General features: G+C 36.0%; 1 protein-coding gene across 1 annotated transcript in view; it reads left to right on the forward strand.

Moving 5' to 3' along the window:
- Positions 1–10,370: 10,370 nt before the first annotated feature.
- Positions 10,371–21,058, forward strand: part of xpnpep2 (X-prolyl aminopeptidase (aminopeptidase P) 2, membrane-bound) — a 29,179-nt gene continuing 18,491 nt past the window's right edge. The window contains exons 1-11 of the mRNA XM_030144708.1: positions 10,371–10,528; positions 12,061–12,116; positions 12,436–12,546; positions 12,641–12,704; positions 13,450–13,554; positions 15,836–15,922; positions 16,097–16,240; positions 16,869–16,970; positions 19,175–19,256; positions 19,382–19,580; positions 20,695–20,784. Coding sequence (XP_030000568.1) covers positions 10,462–10,528; positions 12,061–12,116; positions 12,436–12,546; positions 12,641–12,704; positions 13,450–13,554; positions 15,836–15,922; positions 16,097–16,240; positions 16,869–16,970; positions 19,175–19,256; positions 19,382–19,580; positions 20,695–20,784 — 1,107 coding nt within the window. The 5' untranslated portion in view covers positions 10,371–10,461. The remainder of the gene's footprint in view (positions 10,529–12,060; positions 12,117–12,435; positions 12,547–12,640; positions 12,705–13,449; positions 13,555–15,835; positions 15,923–16,096; positions 16,241–16,868; positions 16,971–19,174; positions 19,257–19,381; positions 19,581–20,694; positions 20,785–21,058) is intronic.

The following is a 21,058-nucleotide window of genomic DNA, read 5'->3' on the forward strand; positions in this document are numbered from 1 at the left end:
TGGAAATGTATAGCCATTTCAACCAGCAATGACCCTTTTCCTGAACAGCTCACAGCATGAACTTTAGTAGTGGAGTTATTAGAGCAACTTTCTAAAATATGTAGGGATGACGCATCGACAGTCATGTTCAAGTATTATAAGTATTAGTACAGAGGGGCTGTTATGTAGTACTGAGTAACATAGGAATACTTTTTTTTTTGCAGTTGATTTGTGTCCTCCTCTAAGTCAACTTTCAACTTCACTTTAATCTATCACAAAAATAAAAACACACTAAAACAAGATCATCACCTTGTTTCCACTAGGGATGTAACGATAACCGGTATAGCGATAAACCGTGGTAAAATTGCAGACGGTTAGTATAACCGTTTAAATTGTAATTATCATGATAACTGTGTTTGATTACCGCACTTCTAGGGGAAAAAACACCTATGTAAAGATCTGCTTTTATGTCAAATATTTGAGTATAGTTTTAATTTATTACAATTTTAATTGTATGTACCTAATATTTGGAACCAATATTCACTTTTAAAGTCTTTGAAAAGGTTTGTTAAGCATCTGTGTGTTATTTATGCAATAAATTATATACATTTTTCAAAGCAGATTTTATATTTTTTGTGTTTTTTGTCCTTTGTGTTTTTATAGTAGGTTAAAGTGAAAAAATAATAGACAGATGATATAAATGAAGTTGTGCTGAAAAAACAGATCCCAAACATGGGTATAGTAAACATTTGTATATATAGTATATAAAGGCAAAATCAAAAGGACTGAAAAATGGACAAAATAGGCTCAGAGCACTAAGGGTTACTATTTGAATGTTTCTGCAACAGAAGGTACATTGTACCAATTATTTTATTTTATTATTATAATTTTTTTTAAAAATACAACTTGGTTAAAGTATTTCTGCATGTGTATAAGTACTTTTTGAACATTTTAAGCACAATTTCAACAATACACGTGATAATAATGGTAATCGTGATAATTTTGGTCACAATAACCGTGATATGAAATTTTCATATCGTTACATCCCTAGTTTCCACAAAATAAAACTTATGTAAGGATTTTAGGGGCTCCTGTAGTAACAGACAGTTATGCAAAAAGTTCTTAATTTTGCTTATGTATTTTTTGTTCCTGTGAGATTGTGGCTCCAAAATTAAGCAATGGATCTTTCACACCCCCAACAGGTTACTTAGTGTAACTGACTGTAACTGACAGACTGGCAACACTTGGTTTCATATTTACTGCAAGTCACTCTGTGGTGAAATGTGACCTTAGTTTGGTGAAAATTCATTGTTATTTTCAAACTAAATGACAATGTAAACTGTACTAAATGTTTACTTTTCAGAGGTGGTGAAAGTACACAGATTTGTTACAATAAGTGTTTAAAATACTAAGGTAGCAACACTGATTGAACTTATTACCTTAAGTTGAAGTACAGAAAAGTAGACCCACAAATGTTCTCAAAGAGTCATGAAACAATTTTTGCATTTCTACAGGTAGTTTCTGTGCAAAGTTAACTGAACCTCCCATCATCCATATCAGTATGACATGCCATTTAGCAGTCAAATTTTTTTTTCCCCCTTTGATGATCCCCTTAAATGCATTAAAACTAATTTGATGGGCCTGTTTTGAACATATGAAGGTTAAAAGTGCAGGTTTTTGTGTAAAAATAGGAGTAATACAATCACCTAAAAACGCTACTTAACCACAATATCAAAGTATTTGCACTCTGTTACTTCATACTTCTTCTTATCAACTTTCATCATACACTTTTTATGTCATTTGATTCATTCTTTTCTGTAAATCATTCCTTGAAGTGATCATCCTTTCCCTGAAAAGGCTAGGAAGAGATATACATAGACATATAAGTAACATACACTACATATGTAGAGTCTTTATGAGTACATTTCCTTAATGACTCTTTTCAGTATCCAGGCACCAGCTTATAACTAAAACTCCATCAAGAGCTTATAACTTCAGTTAAATAATCACTTTTACTACTTGCCCTCCCATGTGTTATCACGGAATTATGCAAACTGAAGTTTTATGACCATTATTGGTGTTTATTGACCCATATGCTGCGTTTCATTTCAATGCACAATACCAGATGGAACATTAACATCAGGATGTCAGAGGCTCTAATTTATGTGTTTGCTGTCCAAGGTCAAAGCATTTAACATGATTTATAGACTTTATTAGACTCTTTATCAGGTTGAGTGAAACAAAATAAATGCCATAAGCTTCATATTATACATGTTAATCAAACTGAGTGTGTGATTATTGAAGTGATTTTTTTATTTACTGTGTGTTTGTAATTTTATGACGTAGACCAACACCAGTGTACATTTATGAGATGCTGGTGCTATTTCTGTATGTGTTTGACTGATTGAAATGCTATCTTCACACACTTAGACACACCATTTACCAAAACAATAACAGACATTACTCGTACAGTAACCAAATCCTTATACCCTGACTCTTAATCCCTTTAATATGTGGTTCACATACTGTAGGACTGACATGATTTAAGGGTTGTTTTTAAACCTCTCTCTGAGTTGAGACCTGAACTACAATTTGCTGATCTGATGTGGACTTTTCATATGACAGGGTTATATTCAGGCGTGTACAGGCACTCCCTCAGTTATTCATATACAGTCTCTTGGGATGAACAGCTTCGTTCAGTAAAACACACATGAATCAGATCCACGTTGTGGTGTTTTGACCATTACAGATAAAAGAGAGCATTTTATTTATAGCACTGTCTAATAAGCACAGAGTTATGTTTTGTATTATGGCCTTTAGTTGTAACATTTGCCTGTTGTTAAGTTTGACGAAAGGCTTGTGATAGAAATGTAAATACACTTAAATGTGGATTAATCTCCTACAAAGCCAGTTATTTGTATGCGTGTTACTGCACTTTGGGATTGTTTTTGGTTTGGAATAGAAATCCAATTTTTCAGATAATTCAGGTCATTAATGTATCTGAGTGGGGCTTGGTGCCAACTTTCATGCTTTAGCTACACCAAATTGCTTAGAAACTATTGTGTATTGGGAAAAATACCTTGTTTGGTATCAAGATTTAAAACACCTAAACCATAAATCTGCTTGTGCCAAGATCTAATAATGCTAATAAACTTTACAGAGACAAAACATTTCTCATTAAGCACATATAAAAACAGTGTATGTCTAACACTGTTTATGTGTGGTTGTTTTAGTAAAGTATCTGTTTATGATTACTCCTCCTAGAGAATTCCGTTGGGTTTCTGTAAATTGGCTTAGAGTCTGGTTTTGACCAACTCTATATATAAAGTGTCATGAGATAACTTCTGTTGTGATCTGGTGCTATATAAATAAAATTTGATTGCTTGATTGATTGATTTGATTGGTTTTCCCCTGTAAGTCGCTTTGGAAAAATGCATCTGCCTAATGCATAAATGTAAATGATTACTGTATGGTCTGCAGCCACTGGCCACTAAGTTACTATAGAAAGATCTGAACTCATTTAATGTCTCATTTCATTCACTTTATAACATTTGCTTCATTTACTTTATTTCCTCTGTGGCCTCACTGAAGATTTTAAATGCAGACTGACTCTAAAAAGTAAACAGAAAGAATAATTTAAGAATATAATATCAGAAATAATATGTGATTAATAGAAAATAATACAATTTGAATAGAAATAAACTTAAAGACACTCAGTAGCCTAGCTAAAATAACCCATGATGCAATGCTCTTTGCCAAATACCATATTTACGCTCTCTACCCGGGACCATTTGAAATGCATTAAGAAAGTCTGGACTGTGCTGATATTCACAACATGAAGCAATGGAGGGTTGTTTCAACTTTTGTAGGAACACAACACTGTCTGATGCACCACCAGTGATGGAGAAAGACAAATGACCACTGAATGTCCATGTTGTGTCTGTGATACTGCAACACACTGACTTAATGTAACATACTGCACACTCTTAATACCCCTCAGCCAAATATAGTGTAAGATTCTGTTGAAAGTTACTGCCCTATAATTTGGATTAGATTGTCTTTGTGTATAACTTATTACATACATATTTATATTTGAAAGTACTCAGATATTGTAACTTCACAACAGACGGACAGACAGACAGATGACAAAACGATTACAATACCCCTCTGGCCACAGATGGCCGAAGGGTAAAAATCACACATACTTACACTGGCTGTCAGTGAGTATATACGTTATGATTACATCACATATACTGTATGTTGAGGATTTTCTATTACATAAGAACATGTTTTAATGACAGTATTATTGTAACACCTGAAAGTGCAGTACATGTTTAGTCCTGCTGACAGCATGACTGTCAGTCTGTAAATACTGTGGTCAGGGTGTCAAAGTAAACCTGTCTGACAGCTGAGGAAATGGTTCAGGTCGATCTAAGCAGGAATCAGATGAAGGCCCCTGAAGCTTCAAAAAGGGATGCTCACAGTGAATGCTGGCAAAACCTTGAATCATGTGACTAGTTTAGAATGAATATGGTTATAATATTTTATTAACAAGTCAGATAAAATAGAATATATACATTGCCTCATCTTTGGTGAAATCATTTCTTTATAGTTTACTTTGAGACTTATTTATTATTGTAATTATTTATAATTTATATTTTAATGTTAAAGCTGCATTGCCTCATCATTTGGGAAACAGTCTATAATTACCTTTAAGCATACTGGAATTCAACACAGAATGTAAGACTTCTACTCCACTGTGTCTTCACGCTGCAGAAAATCTATCCCATGACTCCCTGATCTTGTCTAGTCACAGGTGTTTTCAGACGGTAGAGGAATTACATACATCATTAACAGCTGTAATTACTGATCGCTGATTAGATTTGTGATTTGATCCATATTAGATTAGAGAACGTGCTAACAGGGATGATTAACAACAGTTGACATTTTCTACAGTGGAAAGGCTGGAAATTAGCAGGTTTTCATTTAAAACTTGGCTTCAGACTAGATAATTTACTTAGATCTGAGGGGTTAAAAACCATCTGATGTCCCCTCCCTTTTGGCCAAGTAAAAAATGTGTTGCCATAGATAAACCAAGGCTACATTGTGTTCACTATGCAGCACATGAAACAGATGAAAATACTATTACCACTACAGGATGCAGTCCTCTGAGGACCTGCATGCCCTAACTCTAACTCTTGTTTTGCTTCGTTATCTGACAGATAAGATAATGTAAATGAGTTCACTTCACTAATTCTGTCTTTTCCCAAATATTGGTGGGGACATGTCTCTACCATCCATACACAGATCTATACCCTTGGAGAAGTTCATTTTCCAGTCAATGCGCACACATGCATTTGTGTCTTTTTACATTTTCTGACCCTCACCCCCATGAACCCATTGAAGTCAGGTCTGTCTCTGTGTGGTTTTTTGTAAAATCCAAATAAACACAAATCTAAATCCTAGGGGTATTTTTAGGGGTCAAGGAACTGATTTATAACATACAATGCAGAAATGTATTTGATTCTATTTACAACATAGTGAGATTATTCATTGCGGTGTATATGAATTAAGGTGGTAAAGGTCTGGAATCAAAATATGGTCTTGATTACTGATATTTTAGACAGTTAATTTGTGGTAAGTAGGTTATTTTTTATGTGTAAACCCACTTTAAGTGGGAAAATGTCTTGTTTCCTTTTTTATATTGTCTTCATTATTGCATTAAAATCTAAAACAGGAATCAGTTGGTGTCAACTTCCACTCAGGACCAAGAATCAGACTTTAAACCTAAAGAAATAAAGATTTGACATTTATCGTGATAATTATCATTATTAATTGATCTTTATCATCCAGTTCTAGCTGTGTCCAAGTTAAGATTATTCTGGATTTATGTATCTGTCTCTGAGATCATCTTATACGTTGTTGTCAGTGGGACAGACCTTCAAATTAAACAATCATGACCATTATAGGTAAGATTTAATGTTATATATGAATCATAATAGAGAAATTAGATCATAGTGTTTTGTATATACTTTGCTTGATTCAGCTATAATTGTACTATTTATGCAGAGTCAAGTCTGTCTCATTCATTTTTCTGACGTGTACATATGTTGTGATTACAATGATGTTATGATGATATTACCCAGTTGAAATATACCTGAAAGACAAATTCTATCTGCTTTCTATATGCTTATTGTGGCCTCACTTTACTACATATTTTCTACAATATGATTGGAGTGTTTTATCACTATCTTTTCTGTGTGAGATTCACACTGAGTTTGACTCCTCAAATGTTTTTTTTAAAGCAGTAGTTAAATCAGTGACATTATAAAATGATTGCAACAGTAGAACATCAGTGTGGTATCACTTGATTTCCAGAAACACATTTTTGACAGGTAACAGCAGTGAGTGATGCTGCAGCATGACATGAATTTAAATTCAAGTTTAAGCTTTTCTGTCACGGTAGAGTACAAACACAGGATGTTTTACATAATCTGAGCCAGATCTAAAATGTAGGCAGTGATTAACAAATTGTATTTGAAGAAACATACAACACTATGAGTTGGTTTGCTTTGTTTGTTCTTTTTCTTCAGCCATGAGTGTGTCCATTTAGGTTAACCTCATTATATCTCTGGTTTGATATAATTTTATAAACCACACACACTGGTGCATGTAATCATATCCACCCATGCAGAGATTAAAATCACAAAAACACTGCAAGCTTCAACCTGCCTCCTCATCAGTGGGCTCGTCACCACCACCAGCATTTACTGCACATCATTTACTCAATTTATGCTGAACAAGGAGTGTGAAATTATGCCCAAGATTTTAATATGTGGGTGTAAGTTTAAAATAATAGATATTTGTTACAGTTTTCCCTCATAAGATACTGCGCAGCACTCAGAATCATTGTATTTTACACTAAAAGACACTCATACTTTATGATCAAATGCTAATCATCAAGTTTTATCTCATTTCAGCTTTATAGCACAGACACTGCAGATCTACCAGATTGTGATGTCACGATCAAAGTCAGTCTATCCCAGTGCACCATGAAGGTGGAACCTAATAAAAATTTATAGACACCAGGTACCTACGCAGTTTGTAAATAATGAAGATATGTGTGGAGTCATGTTCATTAGATGGAACCACAATAATATACCAAATAAAATAATGGAACAGTGAATCATTGTGTTAATTTAAGGACTCTACACAAGGAAGCGATTGAAAAGGAGTAAGAAAAAAATAATCAAAGACATGAACCAATGGAATGGGAGAATGGAATGGAAATAAATTCTAGTCAAAAAAGATACAAATGGTTCAGCACAGACAAATGTATCCCAGTTGTAATAAATCTCTCCTCTTCCTCCTCCTCCTCTTCCTGCTCATCCTCATCTTTCTCCATTTCCTTTTGGGCTCAGTAGAGTTACATTTGGCCTGAAGACAAGGGTGTATACAAAAACAGAAAGCATGATTGTTTTTAGGGAAATTTCTGTGGGGGAATTACAGGGAGTGCACATAATCTGTGAATCTGGAGCCTTAGATACCTCAGGCATTCTAGTCAGACCCCATGTGTAAAATCCTGATTCATATTGGACTGAGTCATGTTATGTTCTATTATAACCCATAGGTCTCTACAGTATCTTTATAATTTCTTAACACTGTGCCAGTGCTGAAAATAGGTCATCCATTATCATTCTGAAAAAGGAAAAAAAAGCTCTTGCTTTGCCTTGTTTGTATTTCTTCAACTGAGTCACACTCATGTTGACTATTTCTTTACCAAACAGGTTCAAGGAGAAGCTGTTTTGGTAAAACATCTGAATGTGGGAAAACAAGCCCCAAATGACAAAATGTGTGTCTTTTTCACAACCTAACATTTTCAGCATGTAATCATATACTGTAGTCAGAGGTTACTGTTCTTTCACAGTGTTTACAAGAGGAAGGCTTACAATTAACATATAGGGGAATGGAGACTGAAATAATCACATAATGTCAGGATTATTCCAACATTTTGTAACCCAGACTATTTTTTTTAACCCTTAAAGACCTAGAACTACTTTTGTGGCAACATCCAAATGAATCTTTCACTACATTTAAAGGGGTCATATTTACTAAACCCACTTTTATTAGTCTTTGGTACATTTATTTGTGTATTTGGATCCTAATAGTTCATAAAGTTTGGGTTTGAACCCTTCAGGTGCTGCAAAGATACCTTTATATTCATTCTGGCAAAAATCAAGTAGATTTCTACAACCCGTTTTAATTCCTTCTTAATTTGTTATGTTTTATAACGAGTTACATCACGACATTTGCACATATAAGGTCAAGACTTCTGACAAACATTTCTCTAAGTACGACATAATTGTTTACCAGCAGCAGCGGTTGTAGCCCATACTGAAAATATGTCCAAACTTCGAGCCGATTACCTAAAATGTTCAGTTGTTGGTTGTATTAACGGACAGAGCAGCACAGCCAACAACCTGGAGGGGGCAGGGCGTGAAGTGTCTCATTTTCATTTAAAGGGCCAGTGCTCAAAATGACCTTTCTCCTGTCAATACTCAAAAATAGAGTTGAAGATGGACCTGTGTAGTTGAATTAATGAGAATTCAGACCCAAGTATAGCACTTACAGTTTATGTAGACCACAGGGAAATGTTTTAAAATGCATAATTCCATTTAAAAAAGCAAAATATCACTCCTTTAACCTTTCGTAAGTGATTTGAGTGATTTGAGAGACTGGTTTTGACCATCTCAATATGTAAAGTGTCATGAGATAACTTTTGTTATGATTTGTTGCTATATAAATACAATTTTATTGATTGATTAATTGGTTGATTTATCACCGTTTATTATAATATTATCCTCTGAAAATCAGGTATTTTCCTATATTTAATTTACTGACCATGTAGATGTTCATACAAGTTTGGAGTAAAATTCAAGTTTATTATATGAGAACAGAGAAAACTGAAGAAAAACTGACTTTAAGCAAAATATGTCAATCATTAAATGTAAAAACAGACATCTACACCCACTGTCATTTGTCAAACTACATGGATTTCACTGGTGATTTAATGTTGCTGAAGATGACAGTGTTTCCATGCTCACTACGGAGCCTCTGAACGTCAACATGGATCAAATCTGATGACAGTGAAAAGCTGAGAAACTGCATTTTCTCTGAGTTATTTACGAGTATTGACAGGAGTGTTTCAAAATCGGGTGTGCTTAGTGTCTACCAAGTTCATCATTTCCAAACTGGGTAATTTTGTTTATGGCTCTGTTAAAAAGCTACTTCCTCAACATTTCAAAAATATTTTTTCCTTTAACACTGATATCCACTGGTATTCAACTCGTAGTAGCTGTTTCATTAGAGCATCCTTTGCTCGTACCTCTCAGACTCAGTTCAGTGTTCTATACAGAGGACCCAAAATATGGAATAATCTGCCAATTCTTCTTATGGAGCTTCCTCAAATTCAGTTTAAAAAAGCTGTGAAAACTTTGCTCCTGAATGATTGTAATTTCCCACATGGGATACATTTCTAGGCTTAGTATATCAAGGAGAAAATGTACTTTTGTGCAGCTTGCAAATATTTTTCTCTATTTTTAATAGCAGGTGTAAATAATCTTTGAAATCTGGAGGTTGCCACTTATTAAGCCCCTTGAGGGTTTTTGGTAACCATTCATCATAATTTTTAACCGATATGTATTTATGTGTATGTTTTTACTATTTGAAAATTAAATTAAAAAAAAAACAGTTATTAAACATTTTAGATCAGTAAGTGCTTTTGGGTGCTGTTTAGGTCTTCGAGGGTTATTATCACAGATCATAAATTTGTCTAAATGGTCAATACAATCCTTTGGTCCAAGTAAAGAAAAACGTAAAAAGAAATATAGCGGGGGAGAAAATTGAAGTAATGTCAGGGGACTCCACAGAGAGGGGATCCATTGTTCCAGGACAAGAAGTAATTTGCAACCAGAGATTTGTATACATCACATATAGAGTAATATTTAGATATGTGCTGTTGCTTCCATTTCTAAATTTAGGATTGCTACTTCATGTCTTCCTGTAATTAAATTTGTCAGACGATTATGCATAGCTGAATTTGCAACCCTTTTAGATTCCAAGTTGCATCAAAAAAAGAGAGAAAGACTGAGCGACTGGGTCTGATGTAGGAAAAAACAGGTGGGTGGTCAATGTGGCTTGACATGGTGTATTTTAGATCAGGGAGCAAAAAAATGTTTCTAAGCCCAGGATCCACCCCCAAAGCCACTGCACATGATTCCTATCATAAGGCCGCAGGGAAAGCAGATAGTGATAGTGGCAGAGGAGGAGGAGAAAGAGGAGGAGAGAGAGAGAGAGAGAGAGGACAGTGCACTTAATCGCAGACACTGACACACCAGACACCCACACACAATTTCTCACATACGCCGCATACACATCGGAGCACCTGCTTTATAACCACTCTGTGTGTGGATCAGTCCGTGAATGGCTCTCCCTGCCAAGATGCCTATCTGTGGCTGGTTGCTGGCTCTGTCTCTGGCAGCACTAACAGGTAAAAAGTTGCTCTTTATTTTCACTGCTGTGCATGTGCAGGAGTCTTTTTTTTCTTATGCCTCTGTGGCCACTTTTATTTAACAGCAGTCAGATATTTGCTCTGTGTGTTAGACTGACAGAAGCTGTGAAGGGCAGTAAAAGAGATCAATAGTGCTGTCTGATTTGCAATTAAAATTACTTTCAAGACATGTATTAAAAATAAATATGTAATCTGATTCACAGAAGCCCACAGGAAGTAACTATCTCATCTTTTTCTTGGCATGAAATCTTCTTAGGAGCAGATATCTGCTCTCATACCCCCATGCATTTCTTGTATTTTAACTTATTGTCTGCAAACACTGAGATAATCAGAAATAAATTAAATACACTAGTTTATTTTAACAGGTTACATTTGATATTGTTGAGGTAGAAAACACTCAGGTGTACATATGTAGTATAATTAAACTGCATTCAGTTTAGCTGAATATTGCATTTTTGAAGTTCCGCACTCAGTTCCTTCTGCAGGTAAATGGAACAGATCTGTTGTCAGTGTAATCAGGAATACTTGTGCTTTACCTGTCTTTATAAACCAAAGAGGCTGTAAAAAGGCTTTATTGGAGTTAAGCTTGCACTTACTGTGACTGATGTCCTCTCTGTCTTGATGGGGTCCTTATTGACAGCAGGATTTCTTTAATGTCCTTTTACTCTGACTGACAAGTGTTCCTTTTAAAGCCTGAGCTTGGACGTGGATGGATTGTGAAGATTTCTTGATCAGGGCTTGGTAGTGCAAACAAAAATATCATACTTTTATATTTTGCCTGGATATGAATATAGAGTATGTATCTCTACTTTAAGAAAACAGAATTTACAGTGCCTGCAAAATAGCCCCACAACCATTTTTTTTAATAGCACATAGACAGAAAAACAGTCTCACTACAAACAGGCCTAAAGGTTCATTTGTATGATATTTACTGATGTCCCCTGCTCTGCCTTTACCTTGACCTATAGTGGCTGCTAAAAATGCATAAGTCCCTTGTTAGAGCCAGTTTTTGTCTGTTCTGGGCTTTGTATTTAAAGGGGTATTTACTCTTATGCAGTAGACTTGCTCCTTAACACTGGAAAAAAGGAAGAAGTCTGCTGTGAGCTACTGTAGATGATGCAACATGGTGACCTCTGCAAACAGTGACCTGCTGCATCTGCAGACCAAAACTGCCCATTCCAACAAAAACACTACAGTTCATATGATTATACACTAGGAAAACATATCTAGATCCACATAAACCTCAGTAAACCTTACACACTGGACCTCTAACTACATTCACCAGCTTAATTTTTCAAATTCTGCTTAAAAAAAATTATATTTATCTGGTGCATTCAATATACTAAATACAGATTCAATACAGCAGTAGCTTTGATAGTGAAGTGAAGAAACAATAAGATACGGTACAAAACAGAGCAGCTCCTTCGAACAGATCTGACTCAGAAAGCGCTATCATAAATTGAATGTGTCATTTTCCAGCATCTCTCACCACCGTGTGCTTCTCATTTCAGGAAACATAGTTGCTGCAAATGAACGAACTGAAAGAAACTGCTCTCTTACACCGCCAGTAAGTTCACCGTTTTGAAACTGCTACTATTCAGCTTCAAGACAGCTTTTATTTACCTCCAGCAGTAGAAATGACAAACAATGCCATAAAAACATGTTGCATGGGTTTTACACAGTTACTGCTTGATGATTACCTTATGTTCACAGTTAATGATTACAGAGAGATATAGAAAGTGGTTAATCAGCAGTTTTGTTGGATTGAATGAAGGCTTTCACACACTTTGTCTCTCTCTCTCTCTCTCTCTCTCTCTCTCTCCCTCTCTCTCTCTCTCTCTCTCTCTCTCTCTCTCTCTCTCTCTCTCTCTCTATTTGTGTTATAGTACATTCCCAGTACAGCCGTAAACACCACTCTTCGGCTGCAGGAGCTACGAGAAAAGATGCTCCCGCTGAATATTTCTGCATACATTATCCCTGGCACAGACGCTCACCTGGTACATCTGCTGTCCATCATAATTAATTCATCAGGGTTTTAAGCATGTCAATGATGGTGTGTGTGAGATGCTAAATACTATGTTTCCCTGTCAGAGTGAATATATCGCACCACGTGATAACAGATTGGCCTTCATGACCGGCTTTACGGGCTCTGCAGGTACAACCCTTTTCCTGCCTCTTCCTCTCCCTCTTTCTCATCTTCATTGTCCTCTTCCTCCTCCTCCTCCTCCTCCTCTTCCTCCTCCTCCCCATGACTCAACTCCCCACACGCACCATCCGTGGTCCTGAAACTCCTCTACTTTCATCCCACATCCTTGCTGTGCTCTGCTCTGCTCCTCGTTCATCTTGTTTCACCACTTTTACTCGCTGCATCGCTGCATCCTCTCATTCATCAGTAGCCCCCCCAACCCCCCCACCCTTTTTCTTTTTTTTTTGCAAAGGAAAATTACCACTAAATCATGAAATGTCTTTCCAAGCAATGATGGCGAACAAAGTTAATGATTATAGTATTCTTGTCCTTTGTTTTTTCTGAGGTGCAAGCATAAATGGAAAAATACAGTTTATAACTCATTTTTTAACGGAGTGGAGTCATATATCTACAGGCCTTCATTATGGATTCCTTTTGGGGATGGACAAAAGCCATTAAACCTGATTATATTTGATTAAATTGACTGTACACCAGTGGAATGACAATACTGGCGATTACAAGCCCTGATTGTGTATCCACCCCACATCCCCAGGTTGCCATCGCTCCATAACCTTTCTGTTTCATGCATACATTTTTTCTGTATTAGCTAGCCAATCACGCTTTGTTCCAAGTCAGCTCTGACATTTATAGCCGTTTGTAATTCACTGTCACTACTGCCCTCTCCATAACGCTGACTGCCATCCTGTTGCTGCAGGCACTGCTGTAGTCACTCAGACCAAGGCTGCAATGTGGACAGACAGCCGCTACTGGGTCCAGGCTGAGAGACAGATGGACTGCAACTGGGCACTGGAAAAAGATGGTGGGGCTTCATTTTGTTTTTTCTTGTTATGACAACGCACAGCAAATTGATCCTGGTGAATATCTGTGATCAAGTCTAAAAATATCCAGAGAAATGTTGGACTGATAATAACAGGAATTATATGATAAAAATAGTTCAAACAGCTGAAGTCAGTGGTTCTTTTGTCTTTCAGAGGCAGCTATAACACAGTACATATCATACTAATTTTCACACATTTATAAAAGACAAAGCAGTCTGTGTTGAGTTCAAATGGCAGTTTGTTTTTAACCAAGAACATCAACAGCTAAAAGGACTGCCATTCAGGAAAAGAAACTAAATGAGATAAAGAACAGGATGCAGACATGCACAGTAAAATACCAGCCAATCAAGATACATTTTAATGATTTGACAGCATGTTTACATGAAAAGAAATTTATAGAAATGTATAAAACATTAATAAAAGAGAAAAAGACAAGATAAATGACGACACTTAAGGCCGATCTAGTTTAATTCACTCCACTGTCGTACATTTTCAACAGCACACAGTAGCATTAAGTGACACACTTTCACTCCATCCCATACTATTACCAAAGATATGTTTCACATTGTAGTCATAAAATAATATAAAATGAACCTATACTGAAGGATTTATGTTCATTTAAACCTTTTTTCTCAGAAAAATTGAATCTGTCATTCTTGTCTTTTATTCTTATTCTTCTTTACTGATACAGACATTTTGTCTAATCCATGTTTTATTGACAGAGGTGGCAAGAATATCACATAGGTTGAGGCTTTCCTACAGTAGGTTTGATTCCACTCTGTTTCTCCCATCTTTCCTGTCATTTTCAACCATTTCTAATCAAAAAAATATATTTAAAAATGTGCACACATTCTCTGCGCAAGTAGAAGTACAGATACCTAAAAAAAGACTGAGAGAAGTACACTGAGCAAAAATATAAATGCACCATGTGACACTTTAAATTTTAATGGCATTAGGTGTTGCATGATTTATTAAATTGCACATAATTTATTTTGTTGATCAATGTGGTACAGATTACCACACGATAGTGGCATCTGGCTTTCAGGGACATTCATGTGGCCCCAGTTGAAAGAAATCACAGCTCCATATCTTGTGTGTCCACCATAGGCTTCATGTAGAGCAACACATCGTCTTCTCATCGAGTTGACAATTTTGTCAATTGTGGCCCGTGGAATGTTATTCCACTCCTCTTTTAGGGCTACACAGAGCTATGGGATGTTATCCGGAACCGTTCCCACATGATTTGCGACATCTGTGGCATGGTGACATCTGAGGAAATGTGACATTTTGAGGTGTCCTTTTATTGTCCCCTGTATAAGGAGTGACTGAATACTGTTAATGCTGTTTGAGCAGCATCTGGACATGCCACAGTTGTGTTGTGGGTGGAATCACTGGATCACTGAGCAAGTGCTCACTCACAGAGATGGACACAAGGTTTGTTTACAAATCAAGAGAATTAACCTTGTTTTGTAATTATAAGACAACATGAGCTCATTTTGGGCCAGATGTCTCTTGTTACTCAAATATAGTACATGGTGCGTTTATATTTTTGTACATATTCAACATCGTATAAAAAATACAAGCTCTGAAATGTAGTCATATTAGATCGTTTCTAGCAGCTGTTTATGAAAAAACAACTGAACCTTACATTCTACTATCCTAACTTCAAATAAAATAAAAAATACTAGAAATATGAACATTAACTTCTCTACAAGGTTCTGTTTTCACTGTCAGTATTGAACATTCTGACGCCTTCTCCCCATGTACCGTCTGTCTTTCATGTCTGTTTTGTCATGTTACAACTGATTTGCCATTTTCGTTTTGTTACATATTTCATGTGTGGTATCACCAGGGAATTGTCTTTGTTATGTTACTGTCCTTTCATTTTACTTTGAAATTGGCCTTGATGCCGGGAAACTGTCAAATGATGTACGGTAAAGCAGAGCTATAATTGCACTCAAATGCAGATGAAACTGCATTGAAACTGTAAGGACTAGAAAGTAAAAAAGCAAAAGAAAAATAAACTTCAAAACTCTACATAAATACACTAACAAAGTACTTGTTCTTAGTTACTTTCCACCTCTGTTTATTGTGAAGCAATTAGAGTTACTTTTATCGACTAAACCCAACAAATCATTTCGACAATAAAACAATGCGTTATCACAGTAGTCACCAGAGACAGGAACTATGTATGTATGCTGTCACCTTCTCTAAAGTCATTAATAACTCTACAATCAATGTGTCATGTGTGATTTTCCTCAGTGTCTGTCGCCAGTGTCGTAGACTGGCTCCTCGCCGAGGTCCCACATGGTGGACAGATCGGTTTTGATCCCTTCCTTTTCGCTATCAGTAAGTCTACCTCGCTCCGCTCTCCATCCCTGCTGTCAGTCGAGGTTAGCGTCAATAGAGCGCTCACCCAAGCAGATGGAGAATTATCGATGGGGCCTCCAGACGCCATGCAGACTGTTTACTTGTGATTGATTCAGTTCAGTGTGTGTAATGATCTGTAATTTCCTCCATTAGGAAAACACACAGAGTATGAAGTCAATCTGGAGTCAAGCAATCGCACCCTCAAGTCCATCCCCAATAACCTGGTGGATGAAGTGTGGAAGGACAGGCCTCCGATCCAGCCCTACAGCCTCACCCGCCTCCCTGACAGAGTCATACGTGGGTGTCTGTTTACATGAAGTGTATGCATACATTCAGTATAGTCTGCTGCTCTGCCGCTGTGGTGCCCTTTATCTATGTGCTCATTAATACGTGCAAACTGGACAGAAAGTAAAACACCATAAACAGCCTGTTCCATGTTTTTATAGCTGGGTAACAGAGTGAATACTAACTGACAGGAAAAGGAAGTTGTCTGGATGCCCGAGGGCCTTTTTAGTCTTTATGGTTGCTGAATAGATAAATGGAACAAATGGAGGGCATCATAAACCAAATGCGCTATACCTGTGTATCTGTGACTTGTCCATAATCTGGTAAAAGCATTTAGTTCTAGTTTTTTTTTTTTTTTTTTTAGAAGCACTCTCTTATTAATGCTGCCTTGCATCTTGAATACAAAAGCTCATTCTCATGTTTGGCAGTCGGGTAAGATCAATTAAGTGATGAGCATTTTGCAGATGACAGGAAAGTCAAACAAAAGAGGCGAGTAACTGGAATAGCACTTACTGTGTTAGAAAGGCACTGCTTTTCACTGCCTTAATGGAAATTTTGATTTAGATACATGATAAAATGCAAAGTCAAAGTGTGCTTTGTCAAGCTGGCATAAATAAAAGTAATGCATATATCTCCACAGAAAGGTCCTGGCAGATGAAAGTAGAGCACATTCGAAATCAGATGGCAGACAATCCCTACGACTCCACAGCTCTGCTGCTGTCAGCGCTGGATGAAAGTGCCTGTAAGTTTATCTACAAAGGAACCTGTTCAAGCACATTTAAATACATGACATTTATGCATCTGCTCATTCTGGATGACCAAACTCACTAAAAGTGTGGTTAATATGATTATGAAATATGATGCTGTTTTAGATTTTTCTTTTCTTATAATCTATAGATAATCTCAAAATGAACTACATTTAACATCAGTGTGCACTCAGTTATATTATTAATCATACAAATACACCTAATAATGTATATATACATATTACCACAAAAAAGCCAACTCAGCAGGAAGGCATTAAGTATTCCTCCTTCTAAAAGGCAAAAATGTAGTGAACAGTGAAGAAAAGAAATGAAGAAAAAAATCAGTAATTGTGCATATCATGATCAACGATGAAGAAATCATTAATGTATCTGAAATGTTTTGTACTTTTAAGTCATCTTAAAGCTGAGTACTACAACCTAATAATAATTGTCTTAAAATGGATACAGTACTTTTTTTTTATTTTTATTTTTTTACAGTCCCACTTCCTATGATTTCACCTTAATCAACACTACATTTACAGAAAGAAAATAAAACAAACCACTAAACAGAAAGACAGTCATATGACAGAAACTATAATAAACTGTAATCTAAAACATTTTACAACAAGGATATAAAAGAGATGACATATACAGAGATGTTTAAAGAGGGAGCAAGACATAATGTTTGGATGGATAGATGGATTTATTTGTCGTCATTGTTTCATTGATCTGATTTAATCTCATTTAGTCAATAATTTTGTGAATGATTTCATAAACAAGCATAGAAAAAATCTTGTACGTTAATCCTGAAATAAGAGAAACTCTTATTTTTGGTTTCACCTGCTCACCAGCAGGTTTGCCTCAACAAACTCTGAGTTTCTGCGTCTCCTTCCTTGTGCTGTTAGAAGGGTATTATCTGCATTCATACATATGATGAAATCGCTGATACAAACCACAGATACATCATGAACTCCACACATTCATTATAAAGTATAAGAGGGAGATCATCTTCAACATTATTGTATTTTAAATTAGCCTGTCAGCTTACTATCAACTCTATCATCCTGATGTGATTAATTTGTACTGTGATCTCTGCCCTCACATGCTCATGTTATTCATCATAGATTCACTCTCAACTCTGCCATTTTATTAACTTTTACAAGTGTAATTTTTAGGTTAATGTGACATTGTGACACATGTACACATTTAGACATGTATCAGTTCATCAGAACAGTTCAGTGCATGTTCAGTGAACAAGCTTTGTTCATATGAAATTATAAATGACACTTTACAGATAGTGTAGATTAACGATCAATGAATAATCATCTCTGTCATGATGTTCAGATGCATACTGGGAGGAAAATTTGATCAAGTTTTGCAGGATGATGTAAATATTTCAGAACAGGTAAATGTTGGAAATTAGTTCCAATTTACACTAGGCTACAATCTGCTGATTTATTTTGTAAAGTAGAAACCCACAACATGTTCAGATTTACCAGGATTCCATTTTAACTGCAGATTATTGAAATAATCTTTTCTATTGTATGCACTTCATTGAGTCTTTTTGGTGCCTGTGTTCTGTTCTGATCATTTTAGGTTATAAATGAAAAAATATAGTCCATTGAACTAAATGGGATGTAAAGGTTTAGTGTGACCCCTGACCCCATGACAAAAAGCAGCACATCTGACATGTGTTGAATGAAACCTGGTACTAAATTAATGCACTAAATCTTATATTGTCTGAACGGGTTTAAGGCATTTTAAGGAGGTCACACAAAATCCTACCTGTTTGGTTTATAGACACTGTTTTTCCCTGAACCTTGTGTTTTTAGTGCTGTTCAGTACATACTTCACATATACTGATTGTATTTTGATACAGAGTCTGAAAAATGCATATATGTGGCCATTAGAACTTTATTAAACCAACAAACCTAATGTTAGACTAAGAGTTTTGCACAGTATTGTACATTGCAAAGCTCACAGGAGGAGTGACAGATTTATAAAGCCTCTGTTCACTGAAATCTGATTTCAGAATTAACTTGTCTTTTAAATGACAGGGACATGTGGAAAGTCACGTACATACAGTCATCAAATGCAAATGTCACTTCTTGGCTCAGATTGATATAACAGATGATGCAAATGAATGTGTGAGCTGCTGATGCTGACACTCAGGGGTGGTGTGTATTTCCGTTTTCTATAGGGCTGTTCAATATGCGTGGCAACGACATCCCGTACAATCCCTTTTTCTACTCCTACACACTGCTGACGATGGATGAGATCTGGTAAGTCCATTTTTCAGGGATTACATGTGAACACGAGGGAGTCTATTCTAATTTTCCTCCTCCATCTTAATCCTATTATTGTCTTTTTACATTTCTATTACAAATAATTTCCTGTGACTCCACAGGCTCTTTCTACACACAGAGAGAGTGACTGATGAATTAAAGGTGTACCTGAACGCCTCCTGTAACGGACCCCTCTGTGTGCAGCTGAAAAGCTACGACACTATCCTAGGTGAACTAAAGAAGTTTGTGGCCAAGCCTGGATGCAAAGTATGGATTGGTACAGAATACACAAACTATGCAGTTGTTGAGGTCATTACACAGGTATGCAGCTCCAGAGTCTACGACTTTTCACACTGGGGATGTTTTTATTTCTGGATATTTTGGAATTTGTCCTGTTTGTGTTATATTGTAATTTCTGTTCTGACATATGTTGTATGTTTTTGAGTAAAGGTTTTTGTTGGTGTTTTTGTCATTGTTATTTGACCAAAAAATATGAATTTGCATAATTATAGATCAATGTAAAATGCAAAACAAATCTGCTCATTGATGAAATCAACATGCAATCCTAATTTTGTGAATAACACAGAAACCCTGCTGTTAAAAAGCTTATTTACAGAAAAAAGCAAAACAAAACAGTCTCTTCAGGCTGATATATCTTTGCTCTGCAGAGCAGTACAAAATACTCAGCAGACTTTTTTTTTTTCCTGCACCTTATATGCTGCAGCTAAGTCTCATAAAGGTAGAGGAAACCCTGGATACTGTGTTATTGTTTTGTGTTCTTGTATTTTCTATTCTTTATTCAGATCATATTTTCAGACTTTTTGGACCGTATTGCAGATAAAGGCATTGCCTTTAAAAGCTACATTAATGACATTTAACATGTTAATGTTATCATGGGTCACAGGGATTGTTATCACCCAATTCAGTGGCAATCTATCGTCTCATTCATTCTACATGTGAACATGAGCATTACTGGATTCACTTACATCATTGTGACTTCTCCCCCAAAACATAGCTAACAAAGTGATTATTAAATTATAAGTAGTTTTTACATATAAAAGTATTGGGATGCATTGAATTCAGATGTTTCATTGCTAACATGGGACTGCGCAGCAAAATGATAACAACAAATGTCCTAAAAATGTTATATTGCAATAAATATCCTCAATATATCTTTATTTAGTCTTTAGGGTTAATTCTATTTGCAAAGTGATATTAAATCTTTCAAAATGCATCTGAGTTTTACTCAATTCACTAGATATCCAGTGTTGAATTTTTCTAGCATTGTAGTTGTTTTAATGTTGTACATCTAGATTTCTGAAGTCAAATGAGGCTGCAAGATTTGCCCCATAGTATACTATAAGGTTTCTACATGTTAAGATGTTATGGAATGCATGTGTATGAAAAAATGATATTATTTCTTTTCATCATGCAGGAAAAACTATTTACAAGCTCCTACTCCCCTGTGTTGCTGACTAAAGCAGTGAAGGATGAGACAGAACAGCGAGTCCTGAGGGATGCACACGTATGTGATCTGCACATAGATACAAATACTCACCAATATGCAACACTTGCAGGGTTCCTACACTGTGTGGAAAACTGTTGTTGTCTTGTTCTGATTTCTAAAATATAGAATTCAGGCAAATTAATTGATCACACAAGCAGTTGCAAGTTTTTACAGTATTTGATGCATGCAGCCAAAATGTTTAATACTCTGTGAGAGTAGAGGTCACACTGAGCTTGATGTCACTGAAAGCAAAGCAGGAAATATGGCATGTGACTGATTGTACACTCCTACA

This window comes from Sphaeramia orbicularis, chromosome 10, assembly GCF_902148855.1.
Source record: "Sphaeramia orbicularis chromosome 10, fSphaOr1.1, whole genome shotgun sequence".
Taxonomy (NCBI): Eukaryota; Metazoa; Chordata; class Actinopteri; order Kurtiformes; family Apogonidae; genus Sphaeramia; species Sphaeramia orbicularis.